Below are 17,188 nucleotides of genomic sequence, written 5' to 3'. Positions count from 1 at the left end.
TTTGTACATCTGAGATCGAAAGAAAAAAAAAGAAAAAAAAAGAAGAAAAAAAATGGGAGAAATCGGCAAAAAGCTGGTGAGCAGAAGACTCTGTCTTCCAGGGCGTGCCCACGCTTTGCTAGACATCCAAAAAAAAAAAAAAAAAAAAAAGAGGAACGAGTTTCGACACTTGCACAATGAAAACAGCAAATGGAAACGTCCTACTTGAGAACTTGCCCCGATAAAGCATTGTGATTATGTAGTGGATATTGGACATTCTCTTGACACATTACACCCTATTTTTACCTTCCCATCCAGCCTTTCACCTGAACCCCATTACAACCCTATCAAAGTCCCTTTGATTTATGTATTTAGTTCACTTTTGAGTGGTGGAAATGTGATAAATGTGCAAGCCTATGGTAATGGCATTCCGTGATGTTGATTTGAGCGTTCCCAGTATTCATGTATTTTCTTTGAGTTACAACCTATCCGGTGTGTTCTAATTTTGGCAACATTGTCAGGGATCTGAAATGTTTGTGTTAGTATAGATTACTACATGACCTTTGCTCTCTTGGTTGTACTTCTGAGTTTCGAAATGCTTGAGGACAAGCATTGTCTAGGTGTGGGGGATTTGATAGAGCAGTTATTTGGCACATTTTGCATTGTCATCTTGTTCTAATTTTGGCTATTCATGGTGCTAAGAAAGGGAATTTCACTCATATTTGATATTTGTGTGAATTGTAGGTGGTTAGCATTAAAAATGATGTCTTGAGGTGAATTTTCAGAAGACTTCTCATTTCAGGGCGTGGCCACGCCTTAGAAGGTGGACGAAACCGAAAGCCGGACCCTGGTCCACGTGAACCGCGAGGAGCACAGGATTAAAACTCCAAAGGCTTCAATTAAAAAGCAAAGAAAGGGCCAGACGTTTTTGGGCTTCTGCTTGACTTTCTTGCGGCAGCTACAAAAGGCAAAAGAAAGCCAGATTCACGTATTAGGATTTTAGATAGCTTTAGTTTTCTTTTCCCTAGCCGTCAGACGTTGTAGACTCTTCTCTTGCTTTTTGGCTTTCACGTTTTTGACTCTTTTGCTTTGCTTTTGGCTTCTGTACAATTTTTCCTATTCGACTTTTGCTTCTACTTTCGCTCCAGGGGTACGAACACGAAACCCAACAAAGGGAAGCAAAGGTTTTTCAGCCGTTCCTTCGTTAATTCATCTTTTCCAATTCTTCGGCAATTAATTGAATGAATTCAATTAAATCACGCGGGATTGACACGATGAGGAGCGGCTAATTTTCTTCTCTATCCAAAGGTTGACGCGAGGGCGCGGTCCATAATATCTGTGAGATCTAACCAAATCTTCATTATTTCTTCCAATTTATTGCTATTCCTGCGTTTTCTGAATTAATTGTTCTTGGGTATTTTATTAATTGAATAGCAACGGCCGGGTATTTGATTTAATTTAATAGCCTACTGCCACGTTAATTAAATAGAATCCGTAATTGTTCATTTAGTTAACACCCCGTGGCAACCACCATAATTGGCTTTATGATGGGGAAACGTAAGATCTAGCTTAAATAAACCCTCTTAGCGTGTTTATTGGTTGGGATTGGGTTCTTCTAGCTTTAATGCAATTGGGTAATTAAATTCCTACGGTCGTACCTAGGGTTGTTATCTGGTTAGAGAAGCAGTCAATGGTTGTACCTTGTCTGTCGAAAAAGTAAGGAAGAGCTGGTTGTCAGAGCTTATTGATAACTATAACCAATCTAGTGATAAATGGATGAAATATCTTTGCATCGATGAGCATTTAATTGGACCGTGCCTAAGCAGTTGATCCTTTGGGTAGAACTTTTATTAATTGCTATTTTTAGTAAATTGTGCTTTGTGAGTTAGTTTTGAATTTCATTTGTTTTATTTTTATTTTTATTTTCCTCCCATCAAAAACCCCCCATACTTCGAACTCTAAAAGAAATAAGTTATCCCCAGTCCCTGTGGATTCGACCCTACTCACCGCTATATGTAAAATTTACATTTTTCTCGAGTAGGTATTTATTATTGTACAGGCTCGACACCTGTCAGGTTGTCCAACGGATATTGGTTAGTTGCTCTATTTAGGATTGAATAATGTACTAGGAAGCCTAGAGATTGTTATTTAGCAGTGGAATACAGATTTCTTTGTTTCTGTTTTATTTAGGGTTTTCTAATTCTTGCATTATGCTATTTTGCTTTTGGAATCAGTCGTGCAAAGTCTGTAGGTTGATTAATTCATAACTGTGTGTTTTTGCTTTGGCATCATTCATGTGAAGTTTGTGATCCTTTTCTTTATTTTTTGTGTTAAACAGGACTTCTGGGGAGGACATGAGAACTCCTTCCGGAAATTGATTGGTTTTTTTTTCTTTTCCCTTCTTTCTTTTTCCTTGGTTTTTTTTTTAATTTATTTTTGTTTCCGAATTAGCTGGTTAGCTTAGATTCCTTTTGGGAAGATAAAGAGATATTACCCCTTAACAGAAATTCTTGTATCATTATCTATTAGTCATCCATCACTAACGAAGACATCCTGTAGCATCAATGGCGTAATATATGGTATCATTTTTCCATATAATAAATTGTCTATAATGTCCTCGCACAAGTTGAAGTGCATATTAGCCTTTGATATATATGTCATGAGAAATTTCAATTTTGGCCTATTCCTAGAGATTAGGGTCAAATGTTTTCAGCTACAATATATAGAACGAAGATGTAAGGATAATTCTTAGAGTTGAAAAATTAAATCCAAATCCAACAACCTACTCAACTCATCTACTAATCAGAAAGGTCAGTTCTTCGGTTATGGGTAAGTTTTGGGTTGAGTGTTAGAAACCGAAATAAATTTTAGGCGGGTTGAGTTTGTCATTGGACTCCCAAATAAGTCAAACACAAAATCCAACTTTATCTACAAGATTACACATAAATTGCCAATAGATTCCAACATCAACAGCTCTTACGAAGTAGCAGTTTTTTTTTTTTTTAATTCCATTCTTTTATAATTTTGGTCAAGTTCTGATTTAACACCAAACATTACCCAATTTTATTAATTTTATACTATTATATGTGCCACAATAGTTTAAAAATCTAACTTTTCTATGTTTCTCAATGCTATTATTCCCAAATTTTTTTATATTTAATTTTATTTTTATAACATTTTTATATTTTATATACTATTAAATATTTACAAAAAAAAAATCAAAATTTGCTGAATTTACGCCCAGTGCCTCAGGCTTTCGCGCCACCTGGGTAGAGCCCAAATGTCCCACCCAATACCTTCACTTTTTAAAGCAATGGCTGCATTTTCATGTTTTCTACCGCTGTCTGTCTGTGAGATTGTTTGCTTTTAAACATTCTCTTGTGTTTTAGATTGGTGTTTTGGCTTTGATCTGAGGTGATACGGAGAGGGAGGCGGCAATGAATTCAAGCATATTTGGGTGAAGTTTCCTTTTTCATTTTCAGTGTTTAAAGATTTGAAATCATGTTATACAATTAAATTTCAAATTCAAAGGTATATCTTTTTGTCAAAACCCTCCACAAACGGATTTTGCTTGGGAAAAAAAATACATATCCAGAAATACCAGTAGTAATTTCAGGGCAGCAACACTATTCTATTATATTTCTCTTCATAATAGCAGCCCCTGGTGCCATCTGCAATACTCCAGAACCACCAGCAATAGGGATCTAATTAAAAGGATATATTATGGTTTTAATTGATTTTTAGTTGATTGAAAGAGATGATATTTATGGTTTTAAACTTTTTCTTTTCTTTTTAAACGAGTGGACTTCTGTTTCCTAAATTAATGCCAAGTTTCTTTTTACAATCTCGGATTTTTCTAAGAGGTAATATTTGGGCCCCCGATCAAACAAGAAATAAAGGATTTCAATGACAGGTAAGAACACAGGCGCCCTGCTTAGTAAATAAATACGTAAAGAACCTTGCTATTGTCATGGTTACTGAACTAACTTAGCAGAGACGAATAACAGAACAAGATTTCTCAATACATGTCCAACCGGAACTGACTTAGTACAGACGAATAACACACAAATGCCAAATGCAGACTTGCAAGGTTACTGCCGCTTGCATCTATAACACTTTCTTGATCCAACATTAACAATTGTAGACTTCGGACGCTCTTGAACAATAAGCACTACCAACTGGGCATCTGTTATATGGCTTTGAAACCTGTATTTAAACTTAACTCTATCTCACTTACTCTTAATTTGGGATTAGAGCAAAAGATGGGATGGGGGACATGGAAGCTCTTTGTATTACCCTAATTCTGGGTAACATATATATTTTTTCGTTATTTTCATTATTTAAATTCCGAAAATATTGATTCCAATGGATTGTATAATTTAATGTCGCCTATAAAAAAATTTAGCAATTCTTTCTTTACTATGAAACCCTAAAGGTTTTTTCTCTCTTTTTTTTTTTTGAGAGTGAATAGGCTTCTAATATCTAAAATCAATGCTAAGTCGTAATGCATAAGGATCCTGACCTGAGACTTTAAGAAGCAAAACATGGAAAGAAAAGGAAGCAGGGCGGCCAACTCTCACCGCCGTGACTAGATTTCCCTATTCATATATCCTACCCTTCGATTTTATCGCCATCAAATCAGCCAATTGTCAAAACCCTAAACTTGTAGATTTATTAAACCAAGTCTTTTTAGGATTTAATTTATTATTTAGTTGTGATTTCCTATTCTAACTATGACTTGGTAGTTTGAATCCCAATTGGATTTTGGTATTTGATAGTCTATATAAGAATTATAGGTCTTGGTCTATCGATATAAGAGAGCAAAAACAGCTTCGAGTTGGCCTTGGGACTTATTTTGTTTTCTTGTGATTTCACCTTGTGGCTTATATTGATTATTTTGTAGGCCTACAAAACTAGCTCGGCGGAAATCTTGACAAAGATGATACAAATTAAGAGAACTCTTGTCCCCGCAATTCCCGATGACATCCTTGTTCAAATACTCGAAAAACTTCCAGCAAAACCACTATTGAGGTTCAAGAGTGTTTCGAAAAGTTGGTACAGCATAATTGAAGATCAAGAATTTGCCGATGGTTTTCGCCTTCGATCCCATAATCGTGGCACCAACCTCCTCGTACGCAAGATCCGTTTCGGAAAGAGAACTGTTGAAGGGCAAAATACAAGGGTATATGATTTCTCCGTAATAGATTCAGAAGGCCAATCGGTTCCTGTCGCTGTTCCAAATATTCTCAAAAATACCTTCTTTCACCTAGATCAACTTGTTGAAGGCTTAGTGCTCTGTAACAACCTCATATGGAACCCTACTACAGGAAAATTCATTGATCTTCCCCCACGTAATCCGAATCCTTATGCGAAGGAGATCAGTGAGAAAATGGGAAACATGAGAGGATGTTACCACTCGGGTGCCTGGAGTAAATACTTTCTGGGATTCGATGTTTCATCCAAGAAATACAAGGTATTAAGTATTTGTCTTACGTGGCTTGAAAGAAAACCCATTCGGGCCAATAACGATGATATTTTTTACAACGAGTTTGATATTAATGAAAACCAAGTCCATGTCCATGCAGAAGTTTTGACTCTGGGAACCAATTCTTGGAAAATTTTAAGTATTGATTATTCTGTGCAACAAGACCTTAGCAAGGGCTTCACTGTCAAGACATCATGCAGCATCAACGGGGAAATATATAGCATCATCACTCCCCATAGTAAATTGTCTGTGATGTCCTCGTCCGAGAGTGAATGCATACTGGCCTTTGATCTAAGTCATGAGAAATTTCAACTTCTGCTTCTTCCCAGGCGAGTTTATGTAGATTTTGCAGGTGAGATTGGAGGACGGCTTGCTATAATTGATGTTTATGGCGAAAGGATTTGGATGCTAGAAGAAGCTTTCGAGGGCGGAAAGTGGACTGCTGTGGATTTATTTTTGGCAAAAAGTTGGGCACGAATGAAATTATCTGAGGGCCGATTGATTGCGGTCTACCCTATTGGTTCATGCCAAAATGGTGAGATTTTGTTTCGAGTTTCTGAGATTGTTTCATCGAGTGGCCAAGATTTAGGATCAACCATTTTCGGCTACAGCATGGAGAGCAAAGATGTAAGGATGGTCACGAAACTTGATGACTTTGTAGATGACAGGGATAACATTGTCTCCGGGCTTGTCGAAACGATTCATCCACTTAATTAGTACAATAATGTCTTCACATTATTCTGTAACTGTTTTTGGCTCAAAACTGTCTGGTGGGGTTTATAAGTTTTTTTTTTTTTTGAATGTCAACACCAAATAGGCGAAGACAGAAATTACAGAAGTCTTTTGCTAAACGTTTTGTCTTCATTACTTCAGATTGTGTGTTGATTTATATTCTAATCCACAGAATTGACAAGTGTTCTTGCGATTTGATACGCGAAGCTAAATACAAATACCTATGATATGAGTTGTGGATGAAACTTTTGCCAAATTAAATTTGCAAATTTCACACATCACCTTATATACAGGAGATATATATATAGTTGGCATCTCCTTGGCACGGACAGAGAATTTTGGTCCTTCAAAGTTGTGAAAATTTTCATGGAGCTTCTGATAGAGAAAGGCTTCCAAGTTGGTTCTCCAGACAAGGCTTTGAGTTTGGGTGTGGTTGAGGCTGTGCTACCGTTGTGCACTTATGGGTCAAGATCTTTTGATGCCCCACTAAATCAAATGGAAAGCTAGCAAAATTCCATACAATATTTTGGAAAATTGGTTAACCAAAAATGGGCATGGTTAACGGAATTCTATTGAATACTCATAAATTTTTTAAAATTAAAATTAATTAAGAAAGTGTATAAGTACAAGAAAGGGCAATGATATTGAAATAAATATCTCAATTATTATGCTCAGTAAAATAAATAAATAAATAAAGCGTAGAGTTTGCTCAATAACTCTAGTCATGACTTGATCATGAATTGATATACGAAAAGGAAATTGTGAATATCTATGAATTTGGGTCCTATTAAGATATCAAAATAAGCAACAAAGAACTAAACCTTCAACACCCAACTTAGTTTAGTTTGAAATTTAAAAAATTTTCTAATTGTTAATGATAGATTGCAATTTTATCATTTATTTTATTATTAATTCCTTCTATTACCTGACTTGATGTGGATTAATTGCGGGATTATACTCACTTTTAGTAATTTACATTTATTTCAGGGAGTAGAACGAAAATACTACAATCAATACTAATTTGACAGTCATCAGGAAAGAATTCAAATAAGAGGTTGACAGGGGCATTTTGGGAACACAAAAAAAGACGTGAGCCCTTTGTAATTTGGGCTGAAGTCTTCCTTTCTCCTGTGGGCCGCCGCACATCTGAGGAAGGCAGAGGATAAAAACCAAACAAACAGCAGAGAAGGAGAACGGCTGGCTTCCTTAGCTTTTCGTCCTGTAGTATAGCTTTTCACTTTGACTTTTCCATGGCTGTTTTTGAGTAGTGGCTCCCTGCGGATGGCAGGACCATTAGAATGAAACAATCACTTTCGTAGTTCAGCTTTTCATTTGATGATTCAAACGAATTGGGTCCACTAAATCGGAGACCATGGCCGCAGCTTTTGCGTCAGTTTTGTATGGGTTTTTCTCATCAACAATGAGCTAAACCCTTTTATCTAGTCAAAGGACAACGGATGCTTTGGGTCATCTAAAATTGTGAGATCGATTTAATTTTATCTTTTTCTCTTATTTATTGGTATTTGCATATTCTCTGATTGCAGTGCTTATGGTTGTTTAATTAATTGATTGTCTTGGATCCGGATAATTAGTTAATTTAATAATCTATTGTCAATTGAGGTGTTAAATCCGTAATTGTTTAATTGTCTCAAAATAGTGATAACTGGCACGATTAGATTCGTGTCAGGGGGATACGCGAGCTAATCTAAAATAACCCTGGTAGTGCGTTATTTGATTAGAATAGGGCTCCTCTAATACGTAAGGCAATTGGGGAATTAAATTCTACGGGCGTACCTAGGATTATTTCTCAATTAGAGCAGTGATTAACGGGCGTACCTTGATCACCGACACAGTAAGGAGGGGTTGACTGTCATCGCTTGTTTGGCAGTTATAACCTATTTATTAGTAAATAATTGGAATTGCCTTTGCTTATCGATGATCAATTAGGTGAACCATTGCTGAAGTTATTCCTTGGCTAGATCCTTTGATTTTAGTAAATTGTTAATTTAATTTCTAGTTGGCTATTTTATTTTTATTATTTTACTTTTAGTTGAGTTGTTTAAATTGTCACTCATGATATAAAACACCCCCCTTGTCACTGTGAACTTGAAAAGAAATAATTACTCCCAGTCCCTGTGGATTCGACCCTGCTTACCACTATCTACAGAAATTAACTTTAGCTGAGCAGGTTTTTATTATTGCACAGGTTGACAACCTGTCAATTTTTGGCGCCGTTGCCGGGGACTGGTGTCAGATTAATTTGTTTCTTTTTAAGTTCACCTTGTTCTCATTTTTAATTTATTTTTCTCTTATTTTTTTTTATAGTTTATGGCTGCTAACATTCAATATTTTGATGATAGACTGGACTTTGTTCCTGAATAGGGTTATGAGACTCATGTTTTCCCTAATGGTCAATGGGCTGTTGCAAATTGTGGAACTTATTTTGATTCAGGTTATTCAACTGACACATGCCCCGCATTTCAAGATAATCTAAGTGCTCCAATTGATACTTTTGGAGATTTTTCACCCCAATATCAAACGCAGCATGACCCTTATTCAAACGGGTATGATCAAGGATGGTGGGATAATTCCAATCTTGATTATGCGACCGGGCCAATGGATTTTCAACAGCAAGTGTCTCAGCAATCATCCTCCGTGTCAGGCATGTCTCTTGAAGAAATGATGGAATTACTAATTGCTAATACAAATCGATTTCATCAGGAGACACAGAGCCTAAATCGATTTCAGCAGGAGACACAAGCGAGCCTTCGCGACCTGGCAGATCAACTATGTCTATTGACATCCAGAATAAATCGATTGGCTTCTCAAAGGGAAGAATGGCCCTCGAAAACCATTGTTGATCTAGAAGAAAATGAGAGTGCAATTTGCTTGACTAGTGATGAGGAGATGCAAGAGTGTCAAAATGAGAAATCTACAGATGCAGTTGAAAAAGAAGCTGAAAAGGAAGAAATGGAACCCCAACCGCAACCCATTCAAGTGAATGAATCCAGTGAACAATCTCCAAATGCGGTGACATCTTCTCCACTCCTTAATCAATATTTTCCTGACTCCTATTCTTCAATTCCTGTTACTGAAATTGATTTTATTATACCAGACAATTTGAAATTTCATGACAGGAATAAGTTAAGAGTGGCAATGGAAAGATATCTTGAACCGAAGAATGCGTGTGATGGAGGAGTGAATGGAGAGTACAGATCATTGTTGACTTGTTTAGCGCCATTCACTAGTCCATGGAAGCCCGTAACTCGTATGCTCAAGGATTATTCTATTTATGAGGGTTATCAGGACTATATAGAGGATGAAGCAGTAAGACGAGCCACAAGATTTTATCCTCCATGAGCAAAACATGATAATGTCTAGCCAAAGACATTAAAGAAAGGCGCTCCTTGGGAGGCAATCCAATTGTTCTTTTTAATTGTTTGTTCATTTTCGTGTGGTAGTTTAGATGTATTCTCCTTGAATTCGACTGATTTTGGGTTTCAATTTTCGTTTTTGCTGATTTATAGGTGCCCTTCAGTCATGCCGCGCCCGCATGGTGACAGCAGGAAGCTCACGATCAGAAACTTCTGAAACTTCTGGGAGCTCTCTTGCCCTCATGATGTGCCCGCGTGGTAATGTGCAGGAAGCTCACGATCAGAAATTTCTGAAACTTCTGGGAGCTCTCTTGCCCTCATGACGCGCCCGCGTCACGTTCGCGGGAAAGGTAAGGATTCAAAAAAAAAAAAAAATTCTTTTAACCGTAGCTACCTCTTTTTTTTTTTTGTTACAAAAGGAAAAAAAATAAAATAAAAATAAAATAAAATAAAATTTTTTTTGAAGAAATAAAAAAAGAAAAAAAGAAAAAAAGAGGAAGTAATACGGAATCAAAAGGAAAAAATTTTCTTTCTCCTTAACCGTAGCTAGTTCTTGACTTGTCAACGCAAAAAAAAAAAAAAATCCTTTCTTTTTCTTTCTTTTTTCTTTCTTTCTTTTCTTTCTTTCTTTCCTCTTCTTTCTCTTTTCTTTCTTTCTTCTCCCCTGTTTCTTCTTCCTCTCTGTCGGCCGAGCACACCTCATGCCCGCCACCATCTCCTTCACCCGCGACCAACGCCTAGCGCGTCACCACCTCTGCCCCAGCTCACCTCCACCGCACGCCAGAGCTCCGACCAGCTCACTCCCTCTCCTCGCTCCTCGCATCTTCACCTGCGCACGCTGCCGCCGCTTCCTCCACCTAGCCATGCCAAGCAGCCGCGCGCCGCCGCTGCTGGAGCTCGCGTCTCTTGTACCTCTTCGCTCCTCTGCTCCTCGCACGCCTCACTCCACCTCACCTATTGTCCGCACGGAGACCGCAACCTGCCCTCGCGCCCTCCCTCTCCTCTTCGCAACTCCCACCTCGCCGCCCGAACTGCTGGCAGCCACGCGACGGCCACGCACAGCTCCGTACGCCACCACTGCAGCTCTTCCCACAGAACATGCTTGCCGCCGCTCCCCACCTGTGCGTCGCAAGCTCCTGTCCGCGACCAAGCCGCAGCGCCACCGGCCTTCCCTCTTGCAGCACCATTGTCAAGGTGGAGGTATTCCTTTAACTCCTGCTCTTTAACGTATCCAGAAACTCTTGTTGGTGACTTTGCAAATTCGAGTGCGTGGACAACTTTTGTGATCAATTGTGACCCACTCTGCTGCTTTATTACTGAGTAACTTGAGGTCAGTTGTGGAGATTAATTTGGGTATCGTCTGCTTGGATCGTCTATTGCCACTTTAGTGGGGCTATTCCTGCTTTCGTTTGTCTGATTGGGAAGCTTCTATGCCTTTTACATTGCTTATTCAAGTTGGGTGCATCTACGTGAATTGCTTGAATATTCTGCTTGAAATTCTTGGGGACATTCTGACCGTTGTTTCCAATTGTTACTCTCGCTGAGGTTTCTATTGAGATTTCGGTTGAAGTAATTTGGAAATTGTATGTTGAGTTGGGAGACCTGTGCCACATGATTTACTTGCTGCTGTTGCTAGTTTCAAATTGATCTATTGGGGGGCAGTCTGGCTGTCGAAAATTGGGTATTTGTATTTGTTGGTGGGTGAATACTTATTTGGGGGTTTTTGCTTTACTACTGCTCTACTCTGCTATAGCAATTTCATTGATTTTGGACTACGTTTTACCCCAGTGGTATTGGTGGAAATATTTTCAATTGAATTTGGTACCTCTATTTGGTTGGCTGAGTTATTATTGTCAAATATCTAAGTTGTCATTGTTGAAATTGCTGATTTTAAGTTAAGGCATTAACTGGCCAACTGGAGCCATTTTTTTTGAGATTTTGGGTGGACAGAGTTTTGCATTTGCTGGTTGAATTGAGTTGAGATGTCTCAGACCTTGGCCGCGTACTTCTATCACATCGGTTTCCGTGCACCGTTCCCGCCTACCCTTTCACCACTCGTGAGGGAAGTTTCGTTGCCCTTTTCGCTTTAATTGCTTTATTCCCTCCATTGAGGACAATGTAGGATTTAGGTGTGGGGGGAGCAGTTATGGTGCTAGTGTCTTTCGTTCATTTTCTTTTTCTTTTTTTTTTTTAGTGATTAGCTCGTATGGGATGCCAAGTTTGATGTTGGATTATTGCCTCTATTTCTACTTTTGCCAAGTTTTAATAATAAAAGGGTACCAAGTTAATGTGGTTGAATCCAAAAACATCTCTTTGGTGAATATCGATGATTGTTTTACTCTTATAATTTTTGGTTAACTTTCCTGGGCATAGGGAATGACTGTTGGCATTTTCATGTGAATTGGTCCGGTTATTAACCTTAGTTCTCCATATTTAAAAATGAGACTAGCAGCTGCAAAGTTCCTTTTGATTTTTGTGTTATTTTGAATTTTTGGTATTATTTGGCTGTGAATAAGAGTTGACTGTACTCCGCTAGTATTTACTACCGAGTAACCGGGGATTTTCACCAAAAGTGTCGATTCTCGCGTCAAAAAGTAGTAATTGCTATGAGTACGTGGTCACGTGGCAATAGAAGCTGAGTAACCGGGCTCCTTCATCTGGCCAATGTTGGAGTTCGCGTCAAAAGGCTCAAATGGCTAGCGACTAAGTCTTTTGTTACTATTGAAAGAAAAAAAAGAATAAAAAAAAAACAAAAAAAACAAAAAAAAGAGAGAAAAGTAGAAAAAATGTGAAAAAAAGTGAAGGTTGTGTTAGTGTGTACTAAAAGTCAGCTTGCCGAATTATGGATTTAATGTTGAGATTTTGGTTAATAGTTGGACCATTTGCTGATAAATGTTGTGTGTCATTCCTTTTTCTTAGATTAGTTAACCTGGAATTAGAGGAGTTTGTGGTTTAGAAGCTAACCGGAGTGATGTTTCTTGGACTTGACCATTGCTGCTTGAATATTATTTTTCTTGGTATCTTGGCAATTTGTTAGATAGAGCAATAGCCACTATCAAATATTGGTGTTTGTTTCTTGTTCTCATGCTTGAGGACAAGCATGGTTTAGGTGTGGGGGGAATTGATAGGTTGCAATTTTATCATTTATTTTATTATTAATTCCTTCTATTACCTGACTTGATGTGGATTAATTGCGGGATTCTACTCACTTTTAGTAATTTACATTTATTTCAGGGAGTAGAACGAAAATACTACAATCAATACTAATTTGACAGTCATCAGGAAAGAATTCAAATAAGAGGTTGACAGGGGCATTTTGGGAACACAAAAAAAGACGTGAGCCCTTTGTAATTTGGGCTGAAGTCTTCCTTTCTCCTGTGGGCCGCCGCACATCTGAGGAAGGCAGAGGATAAAAACCAAACAAACAGCAGAGAAGGAGAACGGCTGGCTTCCTTAGCTTTTCGTCCTGTAGTATAGCTTTTCACTTTGACTTTTCCATGGCTGTTTTTGAGTAGTGGCTCCCTGCGGATGGCAGGGACCATTAGAATGAAACAATCACTTTCGTAGTTCAGCTTTTCATTTGATGATTCAAACGAATTGGGTCCACTAAATCGGAGACCATGGCCGCAGCTTTTGCGTCAGTTTTGTATGGGTTTTTCTCATCAACAATGAGCTAAACCCTTTTATCTAGTCAAAGGACAACGGATGCTTTGGGTCATCTAAAATTGTGAGATCGATTTAATTTTATATTTTTCTCTTATTTATTGGTATTTGCATATTCCCTGATTGCAGTGCTTATGGTTGTTTAATTAATTGATTGTCTTGGATCCGGATAATTAGTTAATTTAATAATCTATTGTCAATTGAGGTGTTAAATCCGTAATTGTTTAATTGTCTCAAAATAGTGATAACTGGCACGATTAGATTCGTGTCAGGGGGATACGCGAGCTAATCTAAAATAACCCTGGTAGTGCGTTATTTGATTAGAATAGGGCTCCTCTAATACGTAAGGCAATTGGGGAATTAAATTCTACGGGCGTACCTAGGATTATTTCTCAATTAGAGCAGTGATTAACGGGCGTACCTTGATCACCGACACAGTAAGGAGGGGTTGACTGTCATCGCTTGTTTGGCAGTTATAACCTATTTATTAGTAAATAATTGGAATTGCCTTTGCTTATCGATGATCAATTAGGTGAACCATTGCTGAAGTTATTCCTTGGCTAGATCCTTTGATTTTAGTAAATTGTTAATTTAATTTCTAGTTGGCTATTTTATTTTTATTATTTTACTTTTAGTTGAGTTGTTTAAATTGTCACTCCTGATATAAAACACCCCCCTTGTCACTGTGAACTTGAAAAGAAATAATTACTCCCAGTCCCTGTGGATTCGACCCTGCTTACCACTATCTACAGAAATTAACTTTAGCTGAGCAGGTTTTTATTATTGCACAGGTTGACAACCTGTCAGTTAACTAAAAGGCAATGATTTTGCACTAATAAATAATACAGACACAGACATTCAAAGGTACTACCTCTTTGTTAGGTTTGGATTTTATCGCACAGACCGCTCATTTTGTTGGGTTTGGATTGTGAACCCAACCCCAACAAATAAATGGTTGGTGAGATAAAATTCAAACCCAAGAGTTGGTGGAATAAACCCCAACCCAATACTCTTATACCAATGACTTTTCTTCATCCAACTTCAGCATTTCCAAACTTAATTTTGCCCTCTAAACAATAAACATTACGAATTGAGCATACATTAGAGTGCTTTGAATCCTCTATTTAAGCTCAACCATATCTCACCCTTTATTAGAGCACCTTATACTACCCCAAATCTAGATAACAATTATTTTTCTTTTGTCATTTTAACTATTAAATTCCTAAAGGCAATTGATTCCAATAGATTGTATAATTTATCATCATCTATGTAAAACTCTTAGAAATTTTTTCTTTACTATGAAGCCATATATATTTCATTAGGAAGAAATGCAGCTTTAATCCTCAATATTTAGTCTGTGTGCCAAACTAGTTCCTAATATTTTGACCAAAACAAATCTAGTCCTTAAAGTAATTGATATTAGACACAATTAGGATAATTGATGAAATTCAATAATGACTCACGGTTAGAATCAAGTTGTCGTTAGTCAACAGTTTTAATATTGCACTTCTGGTCCATATTTTTTAGAATTTGAATCATTATAGCCTCCAAATTTTTGAATAACGCTATTGAGGGTTTTAGCCTTTTAGGATGAAATAAGATGTGAATTAGAAAGCAATTGTTTTCAATAAGGAATGAAATGTGAGTTAGAATGATAATTGGCGGTGACCCTGTGGTAAAAGAAGAGGTGTAGGAGTTACAATGAGTTCAAGGAACCCCTGCAACGTTTAAGCCTCTTTCTTGATTACAACGGTTAAGCCTAGCTAGTGGTCACAATTCAGATTATCGGTTATGGCTACCTCATAAATTGGGTAAATTTACTGTTACCAGATTCTGGCTCAGCCTTTCCCTGCTGTTACCTAGTCAAATGTGATGTGCTTCAACAATTACGGGCCTCGTTTTCCTTTCATAATGTGGCTATTGTGTAAACGTAGGCTCAGCACTTTGGATAGACTAAATAGGTGGGGCTGAGCGCAAAGTGCTACTTGTTTGTTGTGCGGAAGCGAGGATGAATCTGTTGAGCACCTGTCCTTTCTCTGTTCCTATGCTGATGATACTTGGAAGCAAATTCAAAGCTTGAATTTCACGTACAGAGGAGTTGTGGGTGGTCTACTGAACTAGCTTGGTGGAGCCATCATGCCAATTCTAACTCTTTTCCTCATCAGATTGGTGAGCTTGTAACTTGGTGTTAGTAAAACATAAGCATAGGCCTACTCACTCCATTATCCAATGGATAATCCAAGATTGTGCCATGTTGTTCATGGCTGAGAAGTTTAGCAAAGGAGAGAAGAAATTGGGAACTGAGTATGAGTTTGGCTTTTGATCTGTCAATTTTTCTGTGAACAATTGTATAACTAGACTATTTTCTTTTGATTGTATCTATTATAGCTTTTGTTGCTCATAGTTCACTATACACGTTTGGGGGTTTTATCCCTTGTACACTCTCTTTTGCGCAACGGATCTTCTGTTTCACACCCTGTGCCATTCTCTGTACCACTTTTTACTATATTGCTATTTCTCCTCTATAAATATCATGTTTTAATTCTTTTTTGTTTTCTTAAGATTCAATAACTATTAATTCAGTAAAAAATAAATACAACAGTTTCAAAAAAGTAATATATAATAGAAAATTAAAAAATACAGCAGAAAATTTAGAAAAAATCTCATTTTTTATGCATTTTGATTTTTTGAGTTTGTTAAATTTTGTGTATTATTGAATTAATAGTTATTGGATCTTAAGGAAACAAAAAAGAACTAAAACATGATATTTATGAAGGAGAAATAGCAATATAGTAAAAAGTGGCACAGAGAGTGGCATAAGGTGTGAGACAGAAGATCCGTTGTGTCTCTCTTGCCTATTAATAAAATTGGAGACAAAGAAAAAGTTCTAATTTAACTTTCTTTCTCTTTTTTATGTTTATTTCATTTATGCATTCCACTAATTTCTAATGTACTTCTTCAGTTTTGCATAATTGATATCAAATTTGATATAATATGTGTATGTATTACTTTTCGCCAGTAATAATTAACTGGTAATGGGTTCTATCATTTTTTTTTTTTACTTTTGTTGATAATTAAACAACTTTATTAAATATTTCTTTAAAATATAAAGAATATATACTATAAAGAAACTTCCCTGATCTTTTTTTTTTTTTTTTTTTGCATTTCAATAGGCTATCAGCTGAGTTTGAAATAAAACTAATGTCTTGTAAAATTCTTATATTATACAATAACTAACAAGGGTATGCGAATATTAAAATAAATACTTTTGAAATTTAGGATTGAAATGTCTAATTTTTATAGGTTAGAAAGATGATAAAAAAAAACTAGTATTTTCATAATTACAATCCCAAACTACAACTTTCGATGCCTATGTAAACGAATTATGCAAGAACTTATGTAGTAGTATTGATAGTAAATTTTTATATCAAACTAGAATTCTCCTTTTCTTCTAGTAATTTTTTATTTTATTTATTATCTGTTTCTCCCTTTTTTTTGGAATCAATCAGCTTCTAATTCCTAAATCAACGCTAAGTTGCAACGCTTATAACCCTAGTTTTAAGAAGCAAAAAAGGGTAAAACAAACTGACAATGCTACAGTGCCTATAGTTATGATAACGATATTAGAGAAACCTACTATTATAGGTTTCTATTATCTTTAGTGACAGATCAAGTTTTTTAGTGACTTTTTAAATATTATATTAAACTAATTAATATTAACGTTAGTAAGTTTTTAATTAAAACTAGTAAGTATATGCCTAAAAGATAAGTTTTAGTCAGAAATACAAATTTACAGTTTGAGTAATTTAATTTACTTATTATTTGACAAAATTTACTTTTGTTTAAATTAAACTTACTAATACTAAAAGTAAAAAATTTTCATATTTAAGTAAAAAACCACCGATTTCTGAAACGGTTTTGCCTCTCTAAAGTTGGTTGCTTTCTTTTTATTTTC

General features: G+C 36.6%; 1 protein-coding gene across 1 annotated transcript; it reads left to right on the top strand.

The window, feature by feature from the left end:
• The first annotated feature begins 4,918 nt into the window (after positions 1-4,918).
• Positions 4,919-6,181, top strand: LOC113752450 (putative F-box protein At5g62660). The gene has a single exon (XM_027296561.1). It carries the CDS (start codon positions 4,919-4,921, stop codon positions 6,179-6,181), a length of 1,263 nt encoding a protein of 420 aa, XP_027152362.1.
• The last annotated feature ends 11,007 nt before the right edge of the window (positions 6,182-17,188 follow it).

Source organism: Coffea eugenioides, chromosome 11 (genome assembly GCF_003713205.1).
Source record: "Coffea eugenioides isolate CCC68of chromosome 11, Ceug_1.0, whole genome shotgun sequence".
Classification (NCBI taxonomy): Eukaryota; Viridiplantae; Streptophyta; class Magnoliopsida; order Gentianales; family Rubiaceae; genus Coffea; species Coffea eugenioides.
This window is presented reverse-complemented; position numbering and strand designations above follow the sequence as displayed.

Excerpts from the sequence above, each read along its gene's own strand:
- LOC113752450 (XM_027296561.1), top strand. The coding sequence starts at position 4,919 with ATGATACAAATTAAGAGAACTCTTGTCCCCGCAATTCCCGATGACATC.